Raw genomic sequence first — 15,711 nt, forward strand, 5'->3', positions numbered from 1 at the left:
TGAGCACATTTAGTAAGTCTGCAGATGAATTAAGTTGGGTGGGAGTGTTGACCTGCTGCGGTGTAGGAAGGCCCTGCAGAGGGATCTGGACTGAGGTTGAGAACAACAGTATGAGGTTCAACGAGTATGACAATGGTGTGGTCAGCAGGACTAGGAAAGAGATCGATCCCTGTATTTTGCCCTGATGAAGCTGTACCTTCTTTTGGGCCCCTCACAAGAAGAAGAACATTGAGGGGATGGAGTGTGTCCAGAGAAGGGCAAAAAAGCTAGTGAAGGGTCTGGAATACAAGTCCAGAACTTGAGGAGTGGCTGATGGAGCTGGGGGTGTTTAGCCTGGAGAAAAGGAGGTTCTGGGGAGACCTTATCACTCTCTACAGCTCCCTGACAGGAAGGTGCAGCCAGATGGATGTCAGCCTCTTCTCCCAGGCAACCAGTAGCAGGACAAGAGGTAATGGCCTCAAATTGCTCCAGGACAAGTTTAGATTGGATGTCAGTAAAAATTCTTTCACTGAACAGGTTGTCAAGCATTGGAACAAGTTACCCAAAGAAGTGGTTGAGTCACCATCCTTGGATGCATTTAAAACGTGTAGATGTGGAACTTAGGGACATGGTTTAGTGGTAGATTTGGCAATGCTGAATGAATGGTTGGACCCAATGATCTTAAGGATCTTTTCCAACTGGAATGAGTCTATTATTCTAAGTAAAGCATTATTTCATATCTTAAGGTTAGAATTAAGGGTTAGGGATTATGGAGTTTGGTTTAGGGTGTTACAGTTTTGTATTTGGGGTTATTAGGTTTGGTTTATGTTTCCTTGTATAATGTTTTATGCTTTTACTATTACCTAATTAAAAGTTCCAAGTGAGTGTAGAGAAACAGACACTTTAGTTGAAAAAACGCAATTACAAAAATAGTACAAATGATAATGAACTTACAATGCAAGAACAAAAACCAGAAAGAATATGAGAATAAGTAATATGAGCAGTAGACACAACAGTAAAGTCAGAAACTGCAAGATAGGGTTACATTATTGGTAAGGCTTCTGTGTGATCAAGATACTTGTTTTTAGCAATATAACTAATTCTGTGTATTATTTCTCTTAACCTAATGAAGATTTTCCTTAGACTAGCTCTATCTATCCTCACTGAATTTATCAGTTATCGAAAAGATCTTTCAAACAATACTATAATAGCCACTTCATGTAGCTTTGCTATGAATTCCAAATGGTTATTAATTAATATTGTGATGATTAATGTTACTTATAAATGTTCAATTAGTTTTTAAAATCAGTTTTCATGCTTCAATTAACTTGTGTGGAGATTTTTGTTTGCTGGATTTTTTGGTGGTTTTTTTACAGTTTAAGTAATCCTAATGATATGTGGATTATGGCATTAACTGTACTTATATTACACTATGCACATACCAGATTTTTTTAAAAACAAATTAACCTGACTAAGGTTTGGGTGGTAAGAGAAAGATGTAAGAATTTAAGAAAACTAGGAATAGATCTTATGTCAAAACAACAGTTTTTCTTTGCACATAATTGTTACAGTACCTGAATCAGAGATGATAGACAAGAAGTACATTTTAACAACATTTTATATATACTAAAACCTCTGATTATCTGGCTTAGTCTGATTGTCTCATTTTCTTGATTTCCAACTACTAAGTACAAAGACACAACCTCTGGCTGAGGATGCCGACAAGCCTAAGATTTTCAGACAAAATACTGGACTACATGGGTTATCGATATCAGTCTTTACAGGCTTTATTTATTGTTGGTTACAGATTTAAAAAGTGCTGCTCTTCCTCCCAGCTAGCTGATGGCAGGACCGGGGGCGGCAGTTCCCCCCTTGAGCTGCGTTGAATCCCAGTGCCAGTGTCAGCGCATTAGAAAACACAGGGCAGCACACAGGTCCCAGGGTAGCTTTATTTCATGGTAAAACTTCCCCTCTTCTTCATCCCGGGACCAGGAACAAGGGGCAGAAAAGAACTTATATGTGGGGGCAAGTCTCAGGGGAGGGTACAGTCTTTAACAAATCAGGAGAATTGGGAGTAAAAATCCAGGCGGGAACCACAAGGTATAAACCAATAAAAATTCCAAGGGAGGAGAACACTTTCAGTAAACTGATAAAGTTTGGGGAAATAGAAACTAGCAACTAACTGACAAAAAATTTGGGAAAAGGTGGGAACAAAAAAGAAACAGCATAAAGAAAACTACCAAATTACAAACCAAACAAACAACCTACTAATAAAACAAAAAGCACACTACAACAAAAAAGTATTAAAAATTTCATGTGGTTGCCCTACTATTCCACCATAAGTTAATATTTGAATTCCTGTGTATGAGTATATTTTGTTTTCAAATGGTTTTCTATACACTAGAAGTGTGGAAAATCACATTTTGTGTTTACCGTATCATTTATATACTTTAGTAATGTATTCTGAGAACTCATTAGGATACATGGATTGAAAATTCTCATTTGAAGCTGAATAGTTGTTTAGGAACTTTAAAATTTAATTAGAACCCTGAGAAATACTTTCATATTGTATTATACCAAGCATTTAAATGTTTAAGAAAGATGTTTTGTGATGGAAGTAAGCAAAACAAATTTTTATCATGACAGAAGTATATGATGCTTGGGCTTTTTAAAAGTTGTTTTGTTTAAGCTTTTGTTTTTCCCCCCCTCCAATCAAGTACAGAAACATCTTGCTAAAATACACTTCCTTTAAAATACCTGACTTTCTTTCTAACCACCCTTTCCTTTTCCACTAAAAAATTCTCCTCCTCTAACAATCCCTTATACTCCCAAAATGAAGTCAGAAACAGACACACCATTTCCCAATATCAGAATATTCTTTGCAACTCAAACAAATTTTTCAGTATTTGCATTTGAGTTACCCATTTGTAAATAAAAGGTTTAAAAGAAAAGACATGTTTTCATAAAAAGGTATCTAATGAAAGATAATTTGAATGTTTTAAGTTACAAGTAGACCCTTATTTACACTTTCTACTCAATGGCACTCTCTAGTTTGGAAAAGCTGTATGAGGGAATTACACTAACAGTTGGTACAAGGGAGTAAATTACCTAAGCATATGCTTAGGCAGTCAGCAGCATTAGGGGCTTGTGTATTTCTTTACAATAAATGATACATTTGTTGTTTAATAGCAATAATGCTTGCCCAAATTTTATATATAGTACACATCTGTTAAATTATGATTGTGCGGTAATTATATATATAGCAAGAGATTGTCCTAGGAGCAGGAAAGTCAGCTGTGAATATTTAGATTGAAATTACATTTATTTCCTAAATCCTGTTAGTGGACCACAACATTTCCTCTTAATTATCACAATCTTTTCCATCACAGATTCTTTCAACATAGGTATATTTTCACCTTAGCATTTTTATGTTTATTTGAATTTGAAAAAATGCTTTGTGAAGGTTGTTATTCTGTTATTAAAAAGTATTGACAAAAGTATTGAGAAAAGGCTTTTACATTCTGCAGTTAGTACTACCATTGCCTATTCTCGGACTGTGATTATCAACATCAGTAAAATAAAGCCTTGACCCTTTAAGTGGAAATAATAATTTGCTTTTCATAGAATAATCATAGAATTGCCAAGGTTGCAAGAAACCTTTAAGATCATCCAGTCCCACCGGCCAGCATTACCCCTGTAACCCCTAAATCACTAAACATCACCACCCAGCAACAGATCCAGACTCCTCTTGAGTACCTCCAGCACCTCTCGAAACCTATTTCCTGACTACCCTAACAGTGAAAAAAAAATTCTTCTAGTATCTAATCTGAATTTCCCCTGTCCAATTTTAAGGCCATTTCCTCTGGTCCTTTCACTGCTGGCACAGTAGAGGAAACCAGCCCCCACCTCACTACACCCTCCTTTCAGGGAGCTGTGGAGAGCGACAAGGTTCCCCCAGAGCCTCCTCTCCTCCAGACTAAACAAACCCAGATCCCTCAGCCATTCCTCATACAAGACGTTTTCTAGTCCTTTCATGAGCCTTGTTGCCTTTCTCTGGACACTCTCCAGCACCTCAAAGTCCTTTTTAAAGTGAGGGGCCCAGAACAAACACAGGATTCAAGGTGTGGCCTCACCAGTTCTGAGTGCCAGGGGACAATCACTGCCCTGGTCCTGCAGGCTCCACTATTCTTGATACAGGCCAGGATGCCATAGGGCTTCTTGGCCACCTGGGCACACTGTTGGCTTACATTGAGCTGGCTTCAACCAGCACCCCCAAGTCCCCTTCTGCTGAACAGCTCTCCCGCCACTCCTCCCCCAGCCCGGAGCACTGCATGGGGTGGTTGTGACCCAAGTGCAGAACCCAGCACTTTGCCTTATTGAGCCTCATGAAGCTGTCCTTAGCCCATTGATTGAGTCTCTCCAGTCTCTCTGTAGAGCTTTTTTTAACCCCCTATAGAAAAGACTATTCTCATCCTAGAAGAAAATTCCAACCTACCAAGTGTGCAAACAAAAAGTTGTTTAACATGTCAAATTATGTTGTCAAAGTTGTTTAACATGTTGACTTAGCTGGTCATACCAGCTAAATTTACTGTATTGGATATCTCTGAAGTTTATACAAGGAATTAAGCTAAAAAATCTAAGTCAGTGTGCAGGGAGATGCTCATTTAGCTACTAAGAAGCATTAAGTATGGAATGTCTCCCAGCTCCAATCTCCACCTACCATAAAGGTGCTCAACGGGCCTGAAGATTAGATGTTCTCTCTCAGTCAATTGGATTGGAATTCCTACTACTTTTTGAATACCCACAGAATTGAGGCAAATCTTCTTTATCACAATGACTCTGTGACAGCTCCCCTGGTACACAGGGAAATACCCTTATTCTGAAAGGCCTCTTATCTGTTACTCCTTCTATGAATATCTCAGTTCACCCAACTCACCTCATCTCTCTGGTTTATGTTGTATTACCAATTCAGATGGTATTTGTGAAGCCCGCATTTTGCCCTTTTTTATATTAACTGAACTTTGCTGAAATCAATGTTAGTTTTGTCCATGAAAATAATGTAAAAGATGTTTTGGTATTCACTTGCAGTGAAAAGCAGTAATCTATATGTTACCATGACTTTTTAAGTAGTATCATCTACCTAAAAATGTTCTTCCAGGATCTGCAGTGCCACTACAGTAAAACTATTTTAAAGCTAGCATTAATTGTGACTTGTATTACAGTATGAAACCTGTGATACAGCCTAAATAACTTACAGCTTACAGTGGTAACACAGATACTGGAAGAAGCAGGTGATCCATGAGCAGATGACAAGAAGCCTACTAGCTTTCCCAAGCCTACTAACAGTATCTGTAGAAAGGTATTACAACTTACTGCAAGTAATGGGACAGGGAATGTGGTGATGCTGACCAGAAGGTGTTGAGTGCTCAGTGACCCACATCATGCCATGGCTAACCTGAGCAGGCAAGGTCTGTGCTCTGCACAGCCAGTGTGGCCTTCAGGCTGTATTGGGCTGTGTAAATCTCGTGCTGGTGGGATAAGCTCGGGCAGCACAGTGTTGAAGGAGCCAGCAGGCAGCTGTTTGTCTTGACAAAGCTCTTGTACCAGAGCTTATGCCACCTGCATGGCCTCGCCTTTATCTGAAAGTGTTAGTTCTAATAACTTGTTATTGGGATATTGGGACACAAGGCAGATGATGGACTTTGGACCTGGTTAGCATAAGAAACTTGATAACAGGATGCCTTGGCAAGAGCAAACAGAACTTTGAGAATTATATCAAGATTGCAAGAAGATCAAATCAGACAGATTTACCAAAAAAAAGTAAATTACATCAGACTTCTGCAAGCAAGAGATGTTTAAAATGCATAAGTTTGTTTATATTATTTTTAACCCAATCATTGTAGTAAAACATTACTAGTCTTCCTAAAATACTATATAAGCAGTTGTACTCTACAATAAATTCGGATTCTTTGACCACCTCGGTCTTCCCTGTCTGTCCTCATCACCAATAACTAGTGTTTTAAATGGTATTTTAGAGTCAGAGTGTCTTTCTTACTGAAATCATATGTATCAGCACCTCCTGGTGGCAACAGACTACTTTACCCTGCAAACACATACAACTGCCCATGGGACCAGAGAGAGTGCTGGCTGTGTGCTATAAGAACATTCTTGATGACACTGGAAAGGTTACAGCAGTACCTAATGAGTGGTAAAAGGCAAGTGCCACACCCATGTTCCAGGAGGAGGATCCAGGGAATTACCAACTTGACAGTCTGACCTCAGTCTCAGCAGTTAGAGCAAATCCTCTCTGAATCCATATCTAGCACATGAAGGTGATGGTAGTTTGAAACAGTCAGCACAATGTCAAGCCTGCAATGTCAAGTCATGTCTGCCCAATCTAATTCCCTCTAGAAAGAGGTGTCTGATTGCGTAGGTAAGGGGAAAGTGCTAGAGAAGCTTCCATATACGGAAGGGAGGGGCAAGAAAAGAAAGCAATGAGAACTAGTATGGCACAGGTTGGACACGTGGACTTGTAGAAATATAAGTTCCACAAAGACAAATGCAAATTACTTCATCCTTGCAGAAATAACTCGATGCAACATTATGGTTTGGGAAACAGATGGTTAAGGAGCTTTACAGTAAAAGCCATGCGCACTTGTGTGCAGCTTAACAGAAGTCAGCTGTGTGACCTGGTGATATTTTTGCCCAATGTCCGGAAGGAATGATGAGGAGGACCTCCATGGATATCAGAAGGCTAATTAATTACTTTATTATACTGTATTATTCTGCACTATATTACATTACATCTAAACTGAATCTGCCAAGCACTCAACTGCACAACATCTCGTGACATCTTGTGACTGTCAGCCAACAGTCCTGACACACGCGTGGCCCTGATAGGCCAAGGAAACAAAACACCATCACTTTTAGGTAAACAATCTCCATATTGCACGCTACTTTGGCACAACACAGGTGCAGCAAATGAGATAAGAATTGTTTTTCCTTTCTCTGAGGTTCAGAGAATGTGAGTCTCAGAAATATTATTGGGAAGTTGTACCTTGCTTTTCTGTGAAGAGAAATGTAGTTACACCTTGCAGTGGCAATAACTATCAGAGCTAGCAAGCAGATACCAGACAGAAAGCTGCCTTCTGCGCTTGTGAGGCTGCATGTGCAGTGTTGTGTCCTATTTTGCATTCCCTAGCACAAGAACACTGCTGACTGTGAAGCAGGTGACCAGCAGACCCTGCCAAGGTGGTCAGGGAGATGGAACACTTGCCATTTCCTGGAAGGGATAAAAGAGCCAGGTTTTTTAGCCTTAGGAAAAGAATCAGAAGCTGGACAAATTCTAACAGCCACACACTGCAATTTCACCGTGTTAGAAAACCCAGTACAATAAAGAAAGAAGTCCTTAAGTAAAAGAGTAAAAGTGACAGACTGTACAAAAGTCTGTCATACATATACATTTAGATGAGCAGCTGATTTGTAAGAAACTTACAAACTCTTCTGTGAAATTCACCAGTTGCAATGTCAGTTTACCTTTATCCTCTCATTTACTGTTATTACTATTGGTATTCTGTTCCTTCTAGGAGCATAACACTGGAGAACTGTATCTGAAATGAGAGGTGTTACTTACATTTTAAAGTCCTTTCTGCCTTTCCCTCTCAGATAAATACATTTCATTTTCCTTGCCAAGGATAATTCAGAAACATTGTACTATAAATCGTTCTTTCCTCCCTATAGCAAAAAGCTTAAAGTTATTACCTTTTTGTTCAAAACAGTAATGTCTGACATTATTACAGCAAGACATCAAGAAACAGATTTATATTTAGAACCAAATGTTATGTTTACGGTTCCATCTAATCATGTTCCGTTACCATGAAAATTTCTGCTTTTGATATGACCTGAAATACATAATTCTTCTACTGTGAACTTGCATTACTGATCAGTCCAGAACATCTTTTAGGAAACCCCTTAACATTCTTCACTCTTACTTTGAAAATACATTATCTCAACTAGCTGTTGCTTCCTGAGAGCACTGCCTGCATTCAAACAAGAAAGAGGTTGCTGGGTTATAATGACATACATATTTGTGGCCAAACTAATATCCAGTAGGATTAGAGTAGTTCTTAAGCTACTTTTTCCAGCCTCCCCTATTTGAAAACCTGCCATATTTCTTGGACTAGCCATGGTCTTGTTCTACAGTTTGAGTGAATACCTTGAAAAGAACTAGGGCACAGCAAAGTTTCTGAGAGCCTTCTGTTTTCTACTAGCTTGACTTAGTGACAGAGCTTTTAAAGGATATTCTGATGCAGGTACCTGATACTGCCATAGCACATTCATTGTTTTCATTTTCTTGAATAACCGTAAGGCAAGAACTGACTTTCATTGTTAACAGGGTAACATCCATGTCCCTGTGTGAGAATATTGTAGGTTTCATATACTGACACAATTAATTGGAAGTTTTCACTGTGACCTGTGACTGTTTTTTTTTCAGCTAAAAAAGGAGCTTATTTTCACCATTAAAAGGAAAACATTCTTGAACAATACAGACCCTGAAACTGCAGTCACATACACTGCAAGTGTAGAAGGCTGCTTAGCACCTGAAACAAAGATAACAAGAAGAAGTTAGTTGGTCACATACTGTAGACAAGAGATGACAGAAAGTGCAAAGGCTGCCTTCTGCCAGAAGGCTACATGTGACTTGTGAGAGCAGCTGCTACAAGAGTGCTGTTGCACTCTACAGAAATGTGGCCATACCTCTGCCGAGGTGGCAACCTGTGCTGTGAATTCAGCCTGTAAGAACAGTGGTTATCTGAAGGGCTCTGACACACACCACTGCCAGGTACAGTGAGGCAAAATATGCACACCATACATACACACAGCACCAAATCATTATGAATGTTAAGAGAAAGGTTGATTCTGAGAGCAAACAAAGTGGATACGGCAATGACTGCTACGCATAACCACACAAACCATTTTCTGTTTGACATCAGCTATTAAATAAGCCTGCTTTCTCAATACAAGTAATTAATTCCTTTTCCTGTTGGAAAAGCTATGCACTATTTCTCACTAATTCTAAAAGCTTGAACACAGATCTGGAAACCTTATACACCAGAAAATTGCATTGAAATATCTGCAAAGAGTCATGCTGTAAACAGCTTTATTGAGATCTTCTTGCTTGCACTGGACCACAGGCATAACAGTGGCTTTCCAGAGAGCATATGTTGAAAACGAAGTCAAGGACAATGGGGGAGGGGGAGAAGAAAATATCAGACAAGTTACATTGAGTTTAAGGTGGGAAGGTAGGGGAGGGAGAAGGCGAACAGAAGGTACATGCAATTATTGTAGCAGAGATGGCTAAATATTAAAGCAAATGCAAAAAAAGAGGGCAGGTGTGACTTCATCATCTAAACCAAACACAACACTTGATTCTGCAGTTTGAATACCATGACCCTTGCTTTGCACAAGCAGAATAAAATCTGCGGATTATTTGTTCCATTTGAAGTCTGAAGACTCCTATCCTCTTACATGCTAAAGCAAAAACTTCAGAGGAAGTTTCCTAACTCATTACAGGAGAACTATTTCCATAAAACAGTACTGAAGGATTACAGACAGCTCTATTAACTTCTACAAGGTTTACATGAAATGAAACTCTGTCAGTTTCCTACTAACAAGCAATTTTTTCTGAAACTGTAACTCAAGATCCAGTAATGTATGTTCCAGACAGGCAAAAGCTTTCGCTGTTACAGTTTTAAACAATGTACTGCTCCCAAAATCCTCAGAAAATAAACACAGAGGTGGGTTATGAGGTTATAATTTCCTTAGGTTCTATTCAGAGTGGGAGGGGCAACGAAAGAAAGGGACACAGTGATGTTTCTGTTTACAAAAGTAAAGCCTAAACCCCCTTACACCTCAAGCATAAAAACCCCCAAGATGTCCCATGCTCCATTTTTACCTTACTTGCAAATTACCTCTAGTTTTCCTTGGAGTCTTCAACCATGGTTCTCAATTTGGCTATACTTACTGTGACAATCTGTCACAGCAAATCTCAATGGCCTAACAGACATTAGAGAAAGAGAAAGAAAAGGCTTTGAAAAAAGATAATGACAGGTCAATTGAAAAAAAAAAAATCCCTCTCCCAGCCACCAATTTTACATTCTTTGCAAACACTACCAGCACTGCACAGACTGCTCCTGTCACTGGTTCCTCTATTCCTGTCATAAGATTAATTCTTCAGAATCTACAGGGAAACAACCCAACTCAAACCAATCAACCAAAGGAAAAAACAAACAAACAAAAAACCCAAAACAAAACAAACCAGAAAACAAGTGAAGGAGAAAGGATGGGAAGAAGCAAAAAGAACAAAAAACTTAATCAAATAATTTCTCATATTCCATACACTCAACAAAATATTTATTTTTCTTTCAAAGTGACTAAGCAGCATCCACCAAAATTTAAATGAAAACTTTAATTTATTAGAAGCAGAAATTTAAAAAAATCAAAATTAAGACCAGCAATAAGTATACTATACAACATGTGTGCAGTGAAAATATTTGACTACACTGTAAAAAGGTTAGTCTAGTAACCATAAGAGTTAATGAGTGAGTTGCCTCTGGTTTCAAAACTACTAGCAATGATTAACACTAATGTGACAAAAAAAAAAAAAAAATAGAATCTCCATATGTTATGATAATTTTATGCTAATAAACACTTTAAAACACTTGGCTTTCTTTTAAGTTATTTATAAAAAATACAGTGGGTTTTTAAATTTCCTTTTTGTATAGGATTGGATTTTTTTTCCTCACATCTGAATATTTAGAAGACAATCTTTCATTTCTCTATACTTTAGGTTCTTGCACAGTGAATATAGATTTCAGTCTTCAGATTGGCATAGACAGAAGGGACTGTATTTGATTTAAATTTATTCAACTGATTTTCTCCAAGAAAAAACTGAGAGTCTCCTGCACCTTTCTTTTAAAGATCAGGTAAGTACCTGAAAAAGTAAAATAACAAAATGGTTTGTCCATTGTTATACATTTCCTGACTAATTCTGCTACTGAGGATTACCAATTTAGAACATGCAGGATTTTGCAGAATGAAAAAGTCAAGATACAAATATTCAAAATCTTATTCCAATTCTGTCACCATAAGAAACAATTTGCCCAGTTTTGCTCCAACAAGTCATCTCCTTGTCTCATTTTTACATTATAATTCCTGATAAAAGACACACCACTTAACTTGAAGTTTAACTTTCAAGAGCTCTTCAAGGGAAATCTGACTTAAATGTTTCCTAATCTGTAGTCTGTAAATTTGCATATATTATTTATTCAAACGTTTCTTCAATTGTTCTAGATGCCTAGCATCAGCATCCTGGAGAATTAAAACAGTAGCTTTAGACTGAAATGGATTAAACTCAATAGTCATCAAACAACAAAGATCTATCAGCTGTTTTTGACATTTCTCTAAACCATCCTTAAGTTTTAGACGTAAAGCAGGATCCTTTTTCAGCTTATTAATTTCGGGCACAGAAAAGCCAATTAAACTTGTTAGAATATCATCAGCAAAATCAACTTCAAGATAAGCAGAGCCATCAGAAATTTTAGCCTTTATACCCCAGGATCCATTGCTTTTTGTCAGGTTTCCAGTGAGAGTGACAATAAAACATTTAACTTTCAGAATTGTAACAGTTTCTGGTTTTTTTGCAAGGAGAAGGGAAATATATGTGAAAGGTGGAGAATCTAAATCTAAAGGTGCCTCTACTGCCTTGCAAGGAAAGATCTGTGAATCACGTCTTTGCTGATCTCCTTCTGGATCCACTTTTAAGGAAAACACAGGATCATCATTTAATACCCTGCTGTCAGAACTGAGTTGGTGTTTACATTTGCTCTCATGTAGGTCTGTATAATTCTGCCCCTCTTCAGGAGGAGTTTCCAAAGAGAAAGCTGATGAACTGCAGGTCTGATGTAAGCCCTTGTGCGGCAAAAAGTTACTAATGCTATTTCCATCTTCATCAAATATTGTTCTTCTCATGCTCTTTTCCTTGCTGATAGTTTCCCCGGGCTTATCTCTTTCATTCACATTGTCTTCTTCACCAGTGCCATTTAAAGATGAATTGCAGGAGCTTCTAGATATATGTGGAAGTCTGCCAGGAAATAAATCTATGTTTCTGTTCATCTCCACTGGTGGCACTTCTTCCATCTCTCTTTGCATCTCTTCTTCCAGAAGCAAGTCATCTTCTAAAGGAAAGTCATTTAAAAAGCCATCAGCGTATTCTCTGGGAGGTGAAACTTGTTCATCTGAGTGAGGCAAAGGACTTCCAGATCTTTGTAGCAAAACATTTCCACTATGTGCAGTCAGTGAAACTGAGGCTGTATTAAAATTGTTGCTTCTACTACAGTATCCACTTTCTAAAGACATTCTGTTATTTAAAGTAAATTCATTATTTTCATCGAGGCTGGCTAAAAGCTCTTCATCGGAAGGGCCAAGAGTTTGTTCTAACTCATCTACAGGTCTTGAAAACATCTGTTCATGTCCAGCTTGTCCAACAAAATTAGGGTTTTCAGCTTCTCCAATTAACCTAGCAAGGACTCTTTCCTGACAATAATCCTCAAGAAGAGCATCAACTTCACCCCCCAACAGTTTCACATTTTCTGGTTTAAGCAGAAGAACTCCAAGACGATATGCAATATTGCCCTGTACAGTGATTTTTGTTCCAGGAGGAAGATTGCTGCAGAGAACAGGCACTGGTTGATACTCCATGCCCTGAATTTGATGTATGCCATCTGTTAACTGTAGCATCAGCATTCGAGTAGGCTTTGCTTCCCAAGGCTTCTGAAATGTCTGAGTACTGGCTGTCACTTCTTCATTTACAGTGCTTTTCCCTCTTAGCTTCTGCAACTGAGAATATGCTGGCTGGCTAACATCCACCAGTGAATCAATCTGAATGGAGAAGAAGCCTGATAACTCCCCCTTGGGAGTATCTAAGATGCAGTTAGGCAAAATGGGATATTCCAAGTCTCTCAGATCGGTAAGAAGCCATTGCTCAAATACCTGCTTGTTAATCTGAGCTTGACTTAAATTACTACCACTGTTTTCTTCCTGGATCCAATTAATACATGCTTCCAGCCATGTTAAAGGAACTTTAATGTGCCATGTGGATGAAAGCCATGTTTCCACTCTTGCTACAATGCTAGATGTAGACATTTTCTTTTATGGTAAGAGACTGAATTCCCTAAAATGGAATTCAAAAAGACATATTTAATCTTCTGACAAAAACTGATATTATTTAAAGTTTCATGCTTATATTGCATAAAAAATTAAATTAAAAGCACTTCTACAGACAATGAAATTCACAGGCATTTCCAACATTTAACATTTCAATCAGCATAAAAGGTTTATCAGTATAAAAGTTATGTACAAAATATAAGAAAAGTATGGAGATTTATACAAGCAAGCACACTTCTTTTCTGTTGATTAAATTAGAAACATATAATTGAAGCCCTTTTCTTATAGATTGAATGTTCAAAAAAAAACAAAACTGTAAGAGCAGGTTTTAAAATATATTTCCTCTTTTTTATGGTTTTCTTTCTGTTAACACAGTTTACTTTAGAAATTGACCTGAGATGTTACCCTCCCACTTCATCAGCACTGTTACGAACAGAAGATCTATAGAACCAAGCTGAGGTCTATCAACACCTATATGAGAGGAGTGACTGAAAGCTTTGCACCCGACAACAGAAAGCAGGCTTTGAAACATTGTTATCTAGAGACCCAGAGCAGGACTTGGCTGCAACAGTACCAAGGCTTGGCAGCTATCATTTCAAGGACATCACTAGCTAATTAACTGCTCGTTAGCTTAGGATGTGGTTCTGCATAAACAGAGTAGAACAAAGTATTTCAGTTGGAAGGGACTCTCAATGATCATTTAGTCCAACCACCTGACAAATTCAGGGCTGACCTAAAGTAAAAGCATGTTACTAAGGATATCATCCAGATGCATCTCAAAAACTAACCGGTTTAGGGCATCAGCCACCTCTACAGGAAGCCTGTTTCAGTGTTTGATCATGCTCTTAGAACTAGAATCATTCAGATTGGAAAAGACTTTCAAGACCATTAAGTTCAACCTCTGACTGAACACCACCACCATTCCAACTAGATCGCAGTAGCAAGTGCCATGTTCAATCACTTCTTGAACAATTTCAGGCATAGTAACTCCATTATCTCCCTGGGCAGCCTGTTCATTGCTTAAACACCCTTTCTGTGAAAAATTCCTGATGTCCAACCTGAACTTCCCGTGGTACACCTTGAGGTCTGTTTCAGAGACTGACCACCACCTTAGAAAAATTTCCTTTCATGTAGATGTGGAGAGCAATAACATCTCCCCTGAACCTCCTTTTCTCCACTCCTGGTCTCTCAATGACTCCTAACACCACCTACTCTCCAGGCCTTTCACCAACTTTACTGTCCTTGGTAAAGAAATTATTCCTATTGTCAAGACTGAACCTTCCCTGAAACAGCTTTGAACCATTCCCACATCTCCTGTTGTTGGATGCCAGGAACACACCAGCACTCCCTCTGCAGGTCTGCTCCCCAGGGAGCTGTACAAGCAATGAGGTCACTCCTGAGCCTCCTTCTCTCCAAACCAGGCAAACCCAGAGCCCTCAGCCGCTCCTCACAGGATGTGCCTTCCAGCCCTTCCACCAGCTCTGCTGTCCTCCTCTGGGCCATTCCAGGACCTGCCCGCCCTTCTCAGAGTGCGGGGCCCAGCACTGCACACAGGGCTCAGGGTGAGGCCGCACCAGGGCTGAATGCAGCAGGATGATCCCAATCACAGCTGGTGATGCTGTGTCTGATGCACCCCGGGATGGGTTTGCCCTCCTGGCTGCCCGGGCACGCAGTGCTGGCTCACCCTGAGCTGCTGCCGACCAGCACCCCCAGATCCATTTTGCAGGGCTGCCCTACACACACTCCTCTCCCAGCTTATACTTGTGCCCAGCTTTACTGTATCCCAGGGGCAGAAGCTGGATTTGTTCCTGTTTAATTTCATGCCACTGATAATTACCCAGTGCTCCAATCTATATCAGATCCCTCTGCAAGGCTCTTCTCCATCGAGAAAGTTAGCAGCACCTCCCAATCTGGTATCGCTAGCACACCTGCTAATGGTGCAGTCAACTCCTCCATCCATGTCACTACTACAAACATTGAAGATACCAGGTTCCCTAACTGTGCATGGATCATGTTCAATCGCTTAGAAAGGGCGACCGAGTAGCTCAATCTCTCTACAGAACACAACGAAAACAAAACCTACACTAAGAATATTTAAGAAACCCCAGGAGCGGGTTCTGCTGTTTTATTTAATGTTTTTGGCATTATGGTCTTTAGAGCCAACAAAAGAACACCCTGCCTCCAGCTCTCCCGCCAAAAGATCCACTACTCGGAAGATACCGCCTAGTTAACCCAAATAAAGCGCCAGCTTTCAACAGAGGAGGTGAAAGGGGTGAGGAAGGGAAGCAGAAGCGGGGGGAGGAGGAAGATTCGAATGAGGACAGCCGCACCTCGCAGCCCCTCGGAGGGGCCGAGAGCTCCAACTCACCGGGGCGGACAAGCGGTCGCGGCGGGGCGGCCCCGGCTCCCGCCGGCCTGAGGGAGCGGGCAGCGCCCGAGCCCGCGCTCCGCAAAACCGCCGCGAGCACCCACCAGCCAATGGGAGGCGCGTGCCCAATCATCGCGAGA

The 15,711-nt window shown here is 39.8% G+C and overlaps 1 protein-coding gene across 2 annotated transcripts; it reads right to left on the reverse strand.

Annotated features, from left to right (window-relative positions):
• Window positions 1-10,402: 10,402 nt before the first annotated feature.
• On the reverse strand, window positions 10,403-15,706 carry RMI1 (RecQ mediated genome instability 1). 2 transcript variants are annotated; one of them, XM_041397010.1, is made up of 2 exons: window positions 15,572-15,706; window positions 10,403-13,210 (listed from the first exon to the last, which is right to left on the reverse strand). In XM_041397010.1, exon 2 carries the CDS (start codon window positions 13,180-13,182, stop codon window positions 11,299-11,301), a length of 1,884 nt encoding a protein of 627 aa, XP_041252944.1. In that variant the 5' UTR covers window positions 13,183-13,210; window positions 15,572-15,706; the 3' UTR covers window positions 10,403-11,298. The 2 variants fall into 2 exon arrangements, with proteins under 2 accessions (XP_041252944.1, XP_041252945.1); XM_041397011.1 differs by having other exon boundaries at window positions 15,534-15,663.
• Between the last annotated feature and the right edge of the window lie 5 nt (window positions 15,707-15,711).

The sequence above is a fragment of the Onychostruthus taczanowskii genome, unplaced genomic scaffold, assembly GCF_017590055.1.
Source record: "Onychostruthus taczanowskii isolate IOZ18803 unplaced genomic scaffold, ASM1759005v1 scaffold134, whole genome shotgun sequence".
NCBI classification, from domain to species: domain Eukaryota; kingdom Metazoa; phylum Chordata; class Aves; order Passeriformes; family Passeridae; genus Onychostruthus; species Onychostruthus taczanowskii.

Coding starts and splice junctions, on each gene's coding strand:
- RMI1 (XM_041397010.1), bottom strand. CDS start 13,182: ATGTCTACATCTAGCATTGTAGCAAGAGTGGAAACATGGCTTTCATCC.